General features: G+C 37.9%; 2 protein-coding genes across 2 annotated transcripts in view; one reads left to right on the top strand and one right to left on the bottom strand.

Annotated features, from left to right (window-relative positions):
• Positions 1-4,195, bottom strand: part of LOC138016734 (arginine--tRNA ligase, cytoplasmic-like) — a 12,034-nt gene extending 7,839 nt beyond the window's left edge. Inside the window, exons 1-5 of the mRNA XM_068863924.1 lie at positions 3,923-4,195; positions 3,691-3,852; positions 3,015-3,203; positions 2,205-2,294; positions 1-242 (exon numbers count right to left, since the gene is read on the bottom strand). Coding sequence (XP_068720025.1) covers positions 1-242; positions 2,205-2,294; positions 3,015-3,203; positions 3,691-3,852; positions 3,923-4,126 — 887 coding nt within the window. The 5' untranslated portion in view covers positions 4,127-4,195. The remainder of the gene's footprint in view (positions 243-2,204; positions 2,295-3,014; positions 3,204-3,690; positions 3,853-3,922) is intronic.
• Positions 4,196-4,209: 14 nt separating this feature from the next.
• The window catches only part of LOC138016732 (TBC domain-containing protein kinase-like protein), a 29,004-nt gene continuing 18,213 nt past the window's right edge, over positions 4,210-15,000 (top strand). Inside the window, exons 1-12 of the mRNA XM_068863922.1 lie at positions 4,210-4,540; positions 5,601-5,673; positions 6,054-6,168; positions 7,338-7,411; positions 7,937-8,015; positions 9,397-9,441; positions 9,556-9,643; positions 10,126-10,187; positions 10,291-10,352; positions 11,252-11,309; positions 12,577-12,673; positions 13,432-13,465. Coding sequence (XP_068720023.1) covers positions 4,348-4,540; positions 5,601-5,673; positions 6,054-6,168; positions 7,338-7,411; positions 7,937-8,015; positions 9,397-9,441; positions 9,556-9,643; positions 10,126-10,187; positions 10,291-10,352; positions 11,252-11,309; positions 12,577-12,673; positions 13,432-13,465 — 980 coding nt within the window. The 5' untranslated portion in view covers positions 4,210-4,347. The remainder of the gene's footprint in view (positions 4,541-5,600; positions 5,674-6,053; positions 6,169-7,337; positions 7,412-7,936; positions 8,016-9,396; positions 9,442-9,555; positions 9,644-10,125; positions 10,188-10,290; positions 10,353-11,251; positions 11,310-12,576; positions 12,674-13,431; positions 13,466-15,000) is intronic.

Below are 15,000 nucleotides of genomic sequence, written 5' to 3'. Positions count from 1 at the left end.
CGCAATACATCATGACCAACAAATTCCAGAAGTCTGCACAGACTCTCGCCAATGATGGTGGACCTAAGATGTCCCACATGCATTTCCTTGGCAATGTTTGGAGAGGAAAAATCCACAACACATCTTCGTTTGAAAGGAACAGCTGGTGGTTGAACACCATTTGTGAGAATGTCTTTTAACATGGAAGACACATAGCTAGGGCTGAGGCAAATATTGATAAAGCCTGCTCCTGCTACCTCAACCTAAAACAGTTAATTTTGTAGACATTAAATTATTATTATGCAAATTCTGTTGGGTATATACTGACACTCCCTTGAAAGAGTATGATTAATAATTCCCTTCAAGGAGTGTGACCAACAGTGTTTAGTTTAACTTGTAGTATTAAGCTACTGGGCCTCTAGTATTAATTATTATATAATTGACTTCCACTTTTTTGTGGCAGTGCACTGTACAAACTCTCATTGGGTTGTAAGAGCATACAAGTGTAAGTCTGTGGTGGCAATAGGCCCGCAGCGCGTGCATAAATCACGAAAATAAACAAGTCTTTTGGAAGAGTGCTTGACTTTCAACAAATTAACCCCAAAATCGGCAAGAATTTGTGACGCTCATGAATAATAAAGCAGCTTCTATTTCCAAAATGATGGAATTTAACCTAGTGATATACTGTATAACCTTGTCTAGGAGAGTGAATTTTTGACTTTGCAGAAACAATGGTCAGCTTCATGCAAGAGTTGGACGATGGTGATCTTTGTGTTGAATTTGCACATTTCTTGTCAAACTTTATAACACTTGAAAGAAAAAAAACTAACAAAAACAAAAACCCGGTGTCTTGCCATCATTGACACAGATGTATCCTTTGTTTCGCGAGTTGTTAGTGAACACGTAAGATAACTTGATTGCAGGTGGCTGCTGAAATCGATGTCACTTTCGATTTTGTGATTTAATTGTGCAGCCAAAAGTACAATAGAAAAATTGAACATAGTAAAAATTTCCCAAAATGTTTTTTGCTTTTTCTATTTGCAGTACAAAATTTATGTTGTTTTCATGTCGCGAATTTTCTTGATGTCAAAATATTTTATTCTCGATCAACGCTTCCTAAAGACTCCCTTCTGCTCTTCCTAAAAATTGTGTATCAATCTTTATTTACTTTTGCATCACAATTTGTTTTGCATAAAGCAGGCAAACAAAATCTGTACCTTGCTTTGTTTGTATTTTTAAATGTTAAAATAGATTTTTCTGTCCTATGTTTCTGACAGCAAGTCGAGTATTTTGAGGTCTCCCATCCAGATACTAACGCTGCCGGACCCCTAGGGATTAACTTCAGTGAACTTTTGTCGTGAAAAGCTGTCAGAGGCTCACAGTGCACACTTAAACTTGCTGTGAAAAAGAAGTCGTAAGGGAACTTGAAAATGATCAACATGACGATTCCCTTTTATCTTCTTCAATCTTTCTGGGTTTAGTATTTTACTAGTAACCACATGTTTTCTCAGGGGACTATTTGCCTAAGATATCTACCATGGCACTATAATGATATACGGTACCAAAACAATATTGTGTACTATTAGAGCTACATATTACGCAAAGACAACTTGAATCTTCTGGAAAACAAAACACAACTCAGTTCAATTGACGGTTATGGAATAAAGCACTGTGTAAAGTTACTGCACTACCAGACATGTGCAACTCATGCTAATTTTATTTTATTTTACTTGATAATGATGTTAGGATAACATCGAAACGTCATCTTTAAAATTTAATTTTTTAGCTTTTAGTATGTTTAATAATATTTTATCACAGTTTTTTAATATCAAAATGGTTTCACCAAATCAGTTCTTCTGTATGTAATAGTATCTCTCCCTTAAAATGGCTTTAGGCAACTTGCAGGAAGCAGTGGATTCCTGTAATTAGGGAATTGAATTTACATACGGATATCCCAATGTATTATTTTCTCTTTGGTTACTGCAAAGGAGGAGATGAATAATAAGTATTATTATTCCTATGGTCTCATGACAGCTGGAGACAGCTTTGAACAGAGTTGCCTATCCATACCTTAGTAACATCTGACAATGACTGAGACAGAATAATACAACAATTTCCCTTTGCTATCTTTTAGCTTACCACCATAAGGGGAAGGTCTGGAAACTAAGTCCCTGAATAAAGCAAAGAAGGGTTGCATTACATAACTTGTATGTCATTTTGCCAACCTTTTGTAGAAGGTCATTCTGTGGTATGTTTGAAACAATCGCTGTAGCAATCTCACGAGGATTACTCTTTATTCCTTTGCCTTTGAATATCTGCAGGAAACAAATATAAAAAAGAAGGGTTTCATCAATCAGTTCATGTTTATTTGAAGAGGAGAATAAGGGGCACGCTTTGTGACGTCCATCTCCTATATTTCTAGATGCAAGTGAGGTAATAGTTGAGGAAAAGAAGGACACTTCATCATCGTGATAAATCCTGGAAACATCTGTTACATGTTGCATGCATGACACTTTTGCATGTATGAGGGAATTCAGGTTGGTTTAGCGGTTATTAACCACACCTCCCACCTCTGTGACCCAGGTTCAACCCTGGCCTTGGATCCTATGTGGGCTGTCAGTCAATCTCAATCTGACTCCTGGGGTTTTTCTCCCTCATCAAAATCGACCCTCAGTCATTTACATCCGGCTGCGGGCGCATACCCTCGATAGGGATAACCTCTGGTATCCTTCCCTTTCATTGAATAGACCATATTTGTATTCTCAGTATTGGACTGGAACTAGCTTGCAATGGAGGCTAATGCAGGGTAATCTTTTCAAATGCAAATCATTTTAATATATTCCCCCGCATTAGCCTCCATTGCAAGCTAGTTCCAGTCCCATACTGAGAATACGACTATGGTCTATTAAATTAATGAATAAAGTTGGTATTATTATCATCATCATCATCATCATCATCATCATTATGATTATTATTATTATTATTATGTAGTCTTTGGATTGAAATGTTGTTCTTAAGCTACTGACTGCCATTACCTGGTTGATTGCCATAGCACTGTTACACTGATAATCTCCAAATCTTTCTCCCTGTGATACCTGCACAACCACCGGAGCATCTGGCAGATCAGGAAAGGCTGACACTATTGCTTTTCTAAACAACTCATAAAGTGTGAATTGACAGTTGGTCATAACACTTTTGGAGTTGGCCTTCTCCTCCATGATGCTCTAAAGATTTATACAAAGAAATCAGCAATGAAAACTCAGTTCCTCACTTGGATCTGTTAGAATACATTCTTTGCAAAATAATACTTTCACATAAATTGTATCAGAGTAAAAACACTTAGCCGTACATAATGTGGTAGAGTCATGGCACAACTGCCTGCATTGTTTTATCTTTGTTTTGTACTACCATTCTCTACAAATCCTAAAGACCAAGTGAGACTTTTTCATGCACCCAGTTAAAACCATTTTTTCCTCCTTATTTTATTTTGCAATAATGTTTAATTTGAATCAACACAACACCCCCTCCCCCTAAAAATGACATGGACCATCCCCAGACGGGGCTAATTTTCCGTGACTGCTTGTCTGTGGGGGTGCGCATTGTCTGATATTCGCGTTCAGTGGGGGAGGGGTGGGGTGTGGGGAAAGTAGCTTTAAAAAAAAGACACGTCCTATTGCACGAGATGGAGGTGGTAACAAAATGTCATCTTACGCGTTTTAGTGTCTCTACTTGATATTTCAGTTTGCTGTTTTCTGTGACCAGTTTTTCCATTTCCGGGTAAGCCGCGCTTTCACTTTCAGTCTCGGAAGCAGCAGACCCAATCTGCTGTTGAAGCGCTTCGATTTTCCTCTTCAAACTGACGATTTCATCCTCCTAATGGTGGAAAACATAACGCTGAAAGACTAACAACAAGAGGATACTGAAATAACGACAATCAACGTACTGCTACTTTCGCGCGTTTGGTGTACTGCTCCACTAGAGAGTCGCCCTCCGCCATGTTGTTATTTGTTCCACGTGGATGCTTTGACCCGTAAAAATCTCTACTTCGTGAAGAATTTGAACCGGGAATGAGGGACACACAAATCACTCGAAATGCTCTTTTCCAACCAACGGAAAACAAATTACCCTGAATGACCGATAACTTCATTCACATGACCGATAACTTCATTCGCAGAAAAGGCCATTTGCCAAACTTTCCACGAAATTTTGGCCTGGTGGCCAAGCCAACAACTGGCTACCAAGTCAAACAACATGGCGGGGAATACACGATCAATTTGTTTTTCCTTTAGCTTACAATTTTTATCCCAATTTTAAGAGATGTTAAAGCTTTGAAAGGGCTGAAAGCATTGTTCCAAGTAACTATAGAGGATGGGTACCCTTGATCAAGCACAAATCGGAATTTCCACCTTTTTTCCATCCCCACACCCGTCTGGTGAATGTGGTACAAATGGGCTTCCACTTACACCAAATTCAATTGTGATCTTGGGCCGATTTCAGCATCTGAGGAATCTTTATCACGAAAATGTCTGCCAATATCTTGATATCACGAGAGCGAAAAATGGTGAGTAAAATGAAATAAAACTCTTTACATGATTAAAGACTTAAATGTGTTTGTGGGTGGGGGAGGGGGAGGGGGGTGACAGAGTGTAATTTGTTGTTAGAGAAGGGTGGCAGGGAATTGTCTGACCCAATGCTTCCTCCCTATTATTATGAAATTATTGTTCTGGGGTTCCGTAAAATCCACGTGAGAAGAACTTGAGCAAGCATTTCTTTGCACATTTGTGTAAAACTACACGATCCTACAATAGTTTAAAATTAAGGCTCATTCATTCATACCTGAATGGGCGAATGCATGGAAACTCCAGAATATGCCTGCCTTCCATAACTGGATTATTTTAAAAGAAAAAAGTTATGCAAGCCAGCTTGCAGGGCAATCTTAACTGTCTGAAGGCATCCTGAGTCAGATTTTCTATTAATAATAATTATACATGCAAAATTTTCAGCTTGTTGATTGGCTGAGAGCACATAAATTAATTCCAAGCAGAATGCAGAAAAGTCACTGTCAGAAATTAATGCACATAGTTGAAATTTATTAAGAGCAATAAAGGTGAAATTTAAAAAAATTGCATGTACATATATAGCTGCATTAACAAGTAATCACATGATTTTTCTCATGCAATTTGGAATAAATAAGCTCTTGTAGAGTTTTTAAAGGTGAAATGACAAATTGCACTCGCTCTACAGGTTCATGCAATATTGTTTGACTTTGAAAAAATTTCCTTGTGCTTATTTATTCCAAATTGCACTCAAAATCATGTGATTACGTATGGTGGAGTTGAAGTAAACATGTTTTTTGGACCACCAGCAAGGAAACGTCCAAATGGTGGTTAGAGTGGGGTTCAAACCAAGAGCATCAGTACATATGTAGCCCTTGCCTGAAACACGAAGCTATGCAGTCTTTTAATTTTAAAAATTCTTCAACCAATACTTTCATTTCTTATGAATAGGTAACTAAAAGTTAAAGTAATTCAAAATGTTCATTTCATGAAATCTAGTTTCTCTATTCCACCCCTTTGGGAAATTTTAGGAAAAGCATAATCCATTGACATTATTTTTCACAGAAAGACTCATAGTTGCTGAGGAGTTTTATCCTGAAAATTTGAAAGCAGCAGTGAAGAGGAACAAACACTTAAGGTACGTTTTTGCCAATGACTGTGGGTATGTTAAATGGGAGTTCTTTGTTCTCCATATGAGAAATCCTTGTATTTTCAAGTACTTCCTCCTTTAATATTATGATCCAGAATACTTCCTTTCCGAGAGAACCCTTGCATTTAATATTTTTGTTGGAAGAAAGAATGCCTGAGCATATTAGTGTACCCGGGAAAACTGTGGCATCATGTTTTCTCTTTTTACTAGCAAATTGAATTCGGTAAAAGTTCCAAAACTATGAAATGAGTTGGTGACTGCGCTGGTTGTTGAAACATTTTGCAAACCCAAGACAACTTTCTTTGTTGTTAAGTCTTTGCAGCAAAATTGCATCCACTTGTACTATTAATATCCTCAATTTTTTTCAGCTTTAATGATATCAGATGCATTGCTTTTGAGGTTCTCCATGGCCTCTCTTTCCTGAATGCACATGGAATTGTGCACAGGAATTTGTCACCGGGAAATATTTGTCTCACACCTAAGGTAAACAAAATAAAAATAAATAAAAGCTGTGTTAAAAGTAGCTGAAGTACAATGTAGAAGTTCTAACCCTTTGACACCCAAACTGGCCTAAACCGGCCAGACTTACTCTGTCTAACGCCAGACGATTTTACTCGTTAATAGCCTGGAACCCCCGGGAGTCAATGGGTCAATTGTACTGCAAATTAGAATGACTTAGAAGCAGTTTTCATCTTCCTTCTCTCATCGTAAGATTCATTGTCATCATCGTTGTCATTGTCATCCTCATCCTTGTCTATTTTTCTAATCAAAGCAGTTTCAGCTAAGTCATGTGACCACATCCTAATTTCTCCTATTAGTTCCACATGCAGCAATCTCTACACTTCTTGTTAGCCATATATCTCCCTTTGACGAGTTAGCAACAGGCCTTATTTATTTAATAAATTTTATTGTGACTGCTAAAAGATTCATTCAGGGGACTCTTTTTAAGTGGACACCACTTCACAGAGACAGAGGATACCTCTTAAGGCAGACAATTATGGCTGGTCCTGGTTCCTACCTCTTGTTTTATACCTTTGTATTTACAGGTATAATTATAGTGAAGAGAATTAATTAAAAAAAAAAAAAATGAAAAAAATTATGGCTGGTCCTGGTTGCGTTTCTCTTGTTTCTCTGTAACAATACTCTGCAAGGTGGTCACTTCAAAAGCAAACCAATGCAAAACATAACCTTCCAAAGGGAACACTGTTCTTTGTACAGTTATATTGGATTATGGTCTATGTGTTATTTTAACCTGACCTTACTTTGGCTTTAATTAACACATTATTTTCATTTTGCTTTTACAAGTCAGACCTCAATTCAGTTGCAAAATCACAGGTTTATTATAAATCATATGGTGTAGATTTATACTGTTAGTAGTAACTAATCACTGTCTTCATGAAGCAGACCCCTGCAACTCTCTAATTCAAAAAACGTATCTGTACTTGGTCATAAGGCTACCTATTTTATGGAAAATCCATTGACTATTGTGGTACCAATTAAGGCACTCTTAAATAGCCAATTCACACCTAATTTAAAAGTGCCCCCAATTGGTGAGTAAAATCGTCCGGCATTAGCGGCATGCAGAGAGTAAAATCTGTAAGTCTCCCTCTCTTAGGTGAGAAGGGTAATAACATGCTGTATTTACTTTGTAGGGTCAAATCAAGTTGTCCAAAAGTGGTTTATATTACATGACAGGATGCGGAGCAAATGTGGCATTCCCTGTGGGGTAAGCTGTTTGAAGTTTTGGTAGCATGTACACTGTAATTACATACATGAACATGGAATAAATTCATGATGGTATTGTTGTATATTTTTAAAAAAACATATTTGTCTTATCAGTGGTGTAAATGATTCAAGATGTAAGACTTTTTGCTCGACTTCAGCTTGTTCTTCTGTTGCATTTAAAGTACAGTGTTTATTATCAAGGACAGTACGTATTATTATCGAATCAAATGATGTCTACTCCATTCCAAGATTTCCATTCAGGGATGTGTCATGTGCACGTAGATTGTTAAGGGTTAGATTAAAGAGGTTTCCCTTAGTCCTTGGGAATGACGCTGTCTCAGAAAGTTTGGTTAAAGGGGCTTGTCTCATTTCCCTTATTCGTTAATTAGGCTGACTAGAAAATGAGGGTACCTGCAGATAACACAAAGTATGAGAATTCAATGTAGGACGCATTGTTGAAAAGTAATTTAATTCTCCCACCACTACACTACTCTGCCAAGCAACAAATTTGCATTTTTCTCTCCAGTTGTCCAGAGTTTATGGCTCCAGAAGTAATTTTATCTGGTCAAGGCCTTTCTCCTTTATTTGGACCATCAGGGCCCAAGGTAGGAACAGCCTTAAAAGTGATAAGTATAATTTCACAGGACAAAACATTACTAATGTCCAGAAATGCCCATTACGTCTAAGCCTTAGCTACTTATTTCCAACAGTACGGTACAGGTAGGGGTAATTAGGTTAGTGTTATTCTTAGCTTAGGGTAAATGCCTCTGTTTATCCTTACTTGAGGAAGTGCGGGTCGAGAACAATTTGGCCCTTAGTTGTTTGTATTCCGAGACATAAGTGAAGTTGGAGAAAAGAGAAAGGGGACACTTCATAACGCTTATTGAAATCTGCGTACATCTAATTATGCATATTTCTGGACATATCTCAAGAAATTGGAGTTGCTACATGATTCATTTGGTGTTAAAGGGTACCTAAGTCAAATATGGCATTAGCTTTGACACCACCTTTCAGGTGAAATGGTAGAAGCTTCCTTTACCGGCCTGAAACTCCCATGCAAAGGCCATATCAAAAAATTGCATTTGGCACATGTCAAAGGTGTGCAAGACCAAGGAAAAGTGATCTTATTCCTGCTTTTATCCCATTTATAAGAGTAGGAAAATCTGTATGGAAAAGTTGAAAAATGTAATTGGGGTTAAGGAGGCTTGAAAGATAGTTCCTCCTTTTTTCACACAAATACCCAGTAAATATATTCTGCTCTTAGAATGATGTAATTATGGTGATCATATCAAGAGGAAACTTAGTCAGAGTATTAAGTACCCATCATAGATATCTCACATCACATTTTCTCCCAAAATACCATAGCAAATTATGATGTAAGGCATTTGTTTGAGCCTTAAAATCAGCATAAATTGTATTTTTTGAAAAAATGGGATGCTGAAATTTTCTCATACAGCGTTACCTGTTAATGTTAGAAATAATCTCTAACATATTTAATTAATTAAAATTTTAAAAAAATTGTAGGCCAGTTTTACAGAAAAATAAATTTAAAAATAAATTAAGTTAACATGCAAAAAATGAAAGCAATAAGCAGAAATATAAACAAGTGAAGTTGCACAATCAGGAAAAATGAAGGGTTACTTACAAGATCCGTGTGTGTGTGGAACTACAAGCTAACAAAATGGATTTAAATGACCATGGAACAGTTTGTGCAAAATTTTCGTAGTTCTCGTGAATAGGAGATGTATGTTTACATTACATCTGTGTAAGAATTTGAAGAAAAATGTGTGAAATCAGTGGTAAAGTTTATTATTTGACGTAAGCAGCTAAAGTATTGCGTGTGTGGCTCAGTACGCACACACACTCAGCTGAAAACCCTTTCAAGCCTCCTTAAGTCAAGGCTAAATACTTGTACATGTATCATGATTATGGATAGGTTTTGGTCAAATTCAGTCAGAAGATTCTTTTTTTGAAATTTTGTTTCAGGTTGATATTTGGTCTTTAGGAATGATTCTGATCTATCTCATTTTGGTAAGCAAAAATATAATATTGAAAGGTTTACAGTCGTATGTTGACAATATTTATTCAACAAAATTATCTTTCTCTCCATTGATTCTTTCTTGATAATCTTTTATACCCTTGTAGAAAGGAACATTGTGGGCAAGTCTGTCAGAGAGCAATGATGTAAAGAGGATTTTCTTTACAATACTATCTCTCGTCAAGGCTTCAAAAGGTAAATCTCCAAGTGGAAGGGGTGCACTTGTCCAAAAAGTTGGTTAGGGTGGGGACATTGAGTATTCAGAGGATTTCATGGCAAATTACAGGGGGACTGCAAAGCTTAAGGACTACCCAAAGTTACTTGCTGTAATATTTTTGTTATGTAATCAAATTACTCAAATTGTGTTGTAAATGGCAAAGAACAGTTTCAAGTTGCAAAATTGTTTTGCGAACTGCTAAAGTTATATTGCTATACATTTGTTAAGAAATCCTGTGAAATTTAGTGGCAGAAAGTGGAAAAAGTCTATTAGAGAAAATATGTCTAATAATTATTTGTTTACAATGTTAGCATTATAGAAAGCCCCTCAATAATTCAAAAGCAAGTGTTGTTTTGGAAGGACATTATTTTTCTCTAGTGTCTATGTGACCTGCCTTTGACAAAACAGAGACGGTGAATAGTAAAGGAAGTTTAATTTGTGTCAAATATTATTTCCACAGATTCCTCCAGAAATGTTCTTGAACTTGTTTTAGAGGACCATCAAGCATCAGAAAAGCTCAAAGTGGGTAATTCGCTTGACAATGTTAACTTATGCATGTATAAGTAGCTATTTTGTTCAAAGGGTAAATCGTGGAAGAGGATTTAAAACACCTTTTCAATTGCAGGACATTCCAGCAGATTTGACTTCATTCCTTAACATTTGCCTGGAGACAGACATCACCAAAAGGTATGGAACACCCCCGGGGGGGGGGGGGGTACTGCCATATATGGACTATATAGGTATGTGTCGCTGTGAAGGGTATGGTTTTCAAGCAGTTTACTCTAGCATAGAGTATATAAATCATAGCCTTTCGGTCCAGAATAGGGTATCATTTTTCACGAAACTGAGCAGTTGGTTAAAGATTTTATCAAGACTAAAGAAACCAGAAATTCCCACTCAAGAATAAAAAAAAATCAAATCGGCAAAGTTTAAGTTTACGTAACTCAGCCTCAACAATGTCAATTAATAACTATCATGAAACACCTCTGGGTATTATTAACTGTCGAGAATCGGAATTTAGACGGAAATCGGTGGGAGTTTACTCTAGTATAGGGTAGCAAAATTCAACTGAACTAGCTCTGGTATAGGCTAAGGGTTCCATGGTCCCGGCGGCACATCCCCACCCAGAAATTCCTAAAGTGCCCCCCCGGTGGAACACTTCTTATCGGTGGCTCAGTTGGTTGAGAATTACTGTAACAGTCTTGTAAATCTTAAAAGTAATTTGGTATCTGACCATCGCCAATCACTGTTTTTACGTATGAAAGTGCTGTGCTTTATTGTCATGTTTTTTTCGAAACACTTTCCACAGCTTAGTTACTTAACAAAAGGTCAATTAAGAGTTGCGCGAGAATGTCAACCCACTGCACTTGTAGATATTTCAACATCGCGCACGACGTGATTCCTGTATCGCGCGAACCGAATCGCGTCCTGCGCGAGGGTTGAAACTTACTTTTTAGCGGTATTGTAGACCTCAGCATGGAGAATGTGTTGATTGTGGAAATTAATTGATTAATATCATCTGAACTTTATTTTAAGTTGTTTTTGTTCTTTAATCGTCACGTTTTTATAATTATTGTTCTTGTAAGGCCTACACCCTTTGAGTTATTGCACCATGACGTGTTCTCTGGATTTGATAAAACAAAGGTAAACGCATAGCTGGAGCAACGGTAGAGAGGTATAGTCTACATGTATGTGGCAGCGTGGTCCAGTGATAAGGGTTTTTGCTTCGCATGCAGTTGCGCGGAGTTCATAGTAGGGAGCCTTAAGCTACAGTCACAAAGATTTTGGTTTTTTTTCCACCGTACAGAGATTCTGAAAGCTGACGTTGGATTCGCTCTGACGAAGGGCTAACGCTCGAAACGTCAGCTTTTAGAATCTCTGTACGGTGGCCAATTTACATTATCAACTCCGTTGATTAAAACCCAAATTTTTGTATACTACTTCCCCACCGACGCAGCACCACAGTTTCTTTAGAAACTACCCCTTCATTCTTAAGCTACAGTCATACGAGCAACAAAAATGTCCAACTTGTCTCGCAACATTGCAGCGAAACTAGTCGAAAGTCGATGTTGCGCGTGGTACATTCCACGCACAACCTGTCTCACAACAAAAAGAGGTTCGTTCTACTTTCTGCAACAAAATCAACACATTTTTTTGTTGCGAGACAGGTTGTGCGTGGGATGTAAAATGTGCAACATCGCTTTTCAACTAGTTTCGCATTAATGTTACGAGAGAAAATTACCGTAGCTTTAGCAACGACAACGGCGACGGCAACATGAACGTCACTAATTTGCATATTTAGTGGTCAAAAACAATAGCTTTGCGCGCCCTGCACGTGCATTTTTTATTTTTGTCCATTTCTTTGACGTAAAGATGAACTTTCATTTTCTCCCCTAAATTAGGCACCCCTTATAACGTTTTCATTCCTGAGGGACTGCCACACCTTTGTCATATTAAAAAACTTGGAATAGTCCTGAAGTGATTACAGAAATGAGAATTTATGTTTTGAGGTGACGTTGTCGTTGCCGTTCCCGTCGTCGTTGCTAAAGTTCCCTAATAGGGAACTTAAGCAACAACAAAGCAAAAACAATAGCTTTGCACGCCCTACACGCGTGTTTTTCACTTTTGTCCATTTCTTTGCCGTCGTCTGCAAAATAACAACGTGAAATAGACAAATTTGAGGTTTTATGAAGGACGTCAGCACTTGAAGATAAATTTTCATTTTCTCCCCTAAATAAGCGCCGTTCCGACCAGTGTCATTAGAGAGTTTAAGCAACGACGACGGTGACGGCAACGAAAACGTCACAAATTGTTAATCATTGTTTGAATGAGGACCAGAAAACTCGTATTCTAACCATGCACTTTAAACCTTTCTTACTTATCTGTGCATAAATGGTAACGTTCTTTTCAGATAAAGCTTGATAATGGATCCCAAAAATTTCCTCCTGTGTTTAACCGTCAAGATCTAGAAGTCAGAGATTATCATTTAAATGGAGACTTCTCTTCAGGTATTTAACTCGAGGAGTTTTATTGCTAAGCTAATAGAACCTCCAGTATTCCCTAAAGCCCCGTCTATACGAGCAATTTTTAAGTGACAAGTGTTGCGTGACATTTTTTGATCGTGTAGACGAGGAATTTGGCCAATTTTTATGTGACAAATGTATTTGCTGAAAAGCTGACGTGTTAGCTTTTAATATTGTGACAAATGAAAGTTGTCAAATGCAAAAAAATGCTCATGTAGACGACAAATTCCTTCCTCTTAGTGAGAGCCGTTGCAGAACGACCAGGCAACCTCGCCTTGTTTCTGCTTGATCTCTGCTGTCCAAACGCACTGCTGACCCACTTAATTGCGGATTGTCATCAATTATTTGTTGTGCTATATACACGATCAAATGTATTTGCCACAAAATTGTCATATAAAAATTGCTCGTGTGGACGTGGCTTACGAAAAGGTGCTGTGCCTAAGAAGAATGAATTCTAGGACCTTTCTGATTTCAGTTCCAACCCAATACCCCTGTATAACACCTGCGTCCAGAAGTGTTGGAAAGAAAAGTCAATCACAAGCCCTGTTAGCCTGCGTGGCAGGCGTTCGAAGGGGAGGGAAAGGTGAAAAGACGAGCGCTTCTTTTCACCTTTTCCCTCCCCTTCTACGGCCTGCCACGCAGGGTAAAGTTCTGTGAACCTCGTTTACCGCATGGAAGCGCTCTGGGCTTTTATACGAGCATAGACTTGCAATCCACGATATTCCATTTGCCTTACTTTGCAGATGGAGATGAAAAGGAAGATCTGTTATCTGAAAGGTCAGCTCAATCGAAACTTAATCTTTGTTTTTCTTAATACTCAAGTTGAGTATAAGGGCGCGTTTGATTGACCGTATTCCGGAATAGGAATACATGGAATAGAAGTTAGAAATCCTTCGTTTTTACGGAGATTCACATTAAAATTATCAAACACCTTCTAAAATGCTATTTTAAACATATCTTTATTATCCTCGTTGCTTCAAAAGAGCGAGACATACCGTTTTAAATCATCACACCACGTATTCTTATTCCGGAATAGGGTCAATCGAACGCACCCTAAATGTGACGATCTTCCCTTCCTTTTCCGGCTACCGGATGGACCTTGTATTTTTTATTTATTTATTTATTTTTTGATTGCGAAGTGTCTAAATGGGCTGCAGCCAGTCAAAGTTTAATTTAGCGCTGGTTATAAGCAATATTGTGTTTCTGCAGTAATTATGTCTAACTACTAATTTCAGATAGCGCTAATGGACTGTCTTTTCGTCTAGAAACCTGATCAACTTTCAATAACTGTTACGGCTATCTCTTTTTAATACGTTGAAAATTTGGAGACTTTCCTAACCTTGCCTGGATTGTCTGTTAGAGTTATTATGACAAGAATGGCCGTTTTTATGCTAGAGGCGTTAAAGTCGTCTGAGACGTTAAAGTCGTCTCAAGACGATTTTAAGCTATTTTAACGTCTAGTATAAAAACGAGAAATAAGACAGACGCATTTAACGTCTGACGACTTTAACGTCTTGTTTTAAGTGCTTCGTTGAGACGCACTTAACAGACGACTTAAACGTCTCAGACGTTAAATGCGTCTAGTATAAAAACGGGACGCCCAAACTTGGACGCATTTAGCCATGAGTCCTTTGTTAATCTGCACATCGTTCCTTCCTTGCTCTCTTGGTCGACAAGACAAACAAGCCATGCGTCGAGGCTAAATCTAGTTCCTCGTCCATCGCCAGAAAATGCTGATTTCTAGACTGATTTCTGTCACAAAAAAATGTTTGCATCTGCCCTTCCGGGCGACGTCGAGACATAAATTTGAGAAGCTGCAATTCCCACACGTTTATTTGCTCATATATTCGTGTGTTAACGTTTATTTGGTGCCGAGTTTGCTCGTGCCCAGTGTCTTCCGATAATAGAACCTAGTCATTTTTATAGAAAAATCTTGTTTTTGTCCGTTAGTTTGTCTGCTTTTATGCGTCCCGTTTTTATACCAGACGGCTTTAACGTCTCAGACGTCAAATTCGTCTTGACGACTTTAACGTTTCTAGCATAAAAACGGCCAATAGCCCTGGTTTGATCCGCTCAATGGAGATACGTCAGTTCTTAGTTTTGATAAAATTGTCGGACTGCCACCCATTTAGTGATTTCAAACCTTAAGCTGCCTGCGCTCATTGGTAAACAGCATTTTGTTCATTGTTCATCGTAACTGTGAATATGCACACTCTAAGCGCATCTAGTTAAAAGGCGTGGAGGAAAATTTTGGCCAACATTTACTGCGATTTTCATAATTCTGCGGAATTCGTCTTCAAATGCTATCGACC

This window comes from Montipora capricornis, chromosome 9 (genome assembly GCF_036669925.1).
Source record: "Montipora capricornis isolate CH-2021 chromosome 9, ASM3666992v2, whole genome shotgun sequence".
NCBI lineage: Eukaryota > Metazoa > Cnidaria > Anthozoa > Scleractinia > Acroporidae > Montipora > Montipora capricornis.
The sequence above is the reverse complement of the archived record's forward strand: the minus strand, read 5'-3'. Positions and strand labels throughout refer to the sequence as shown.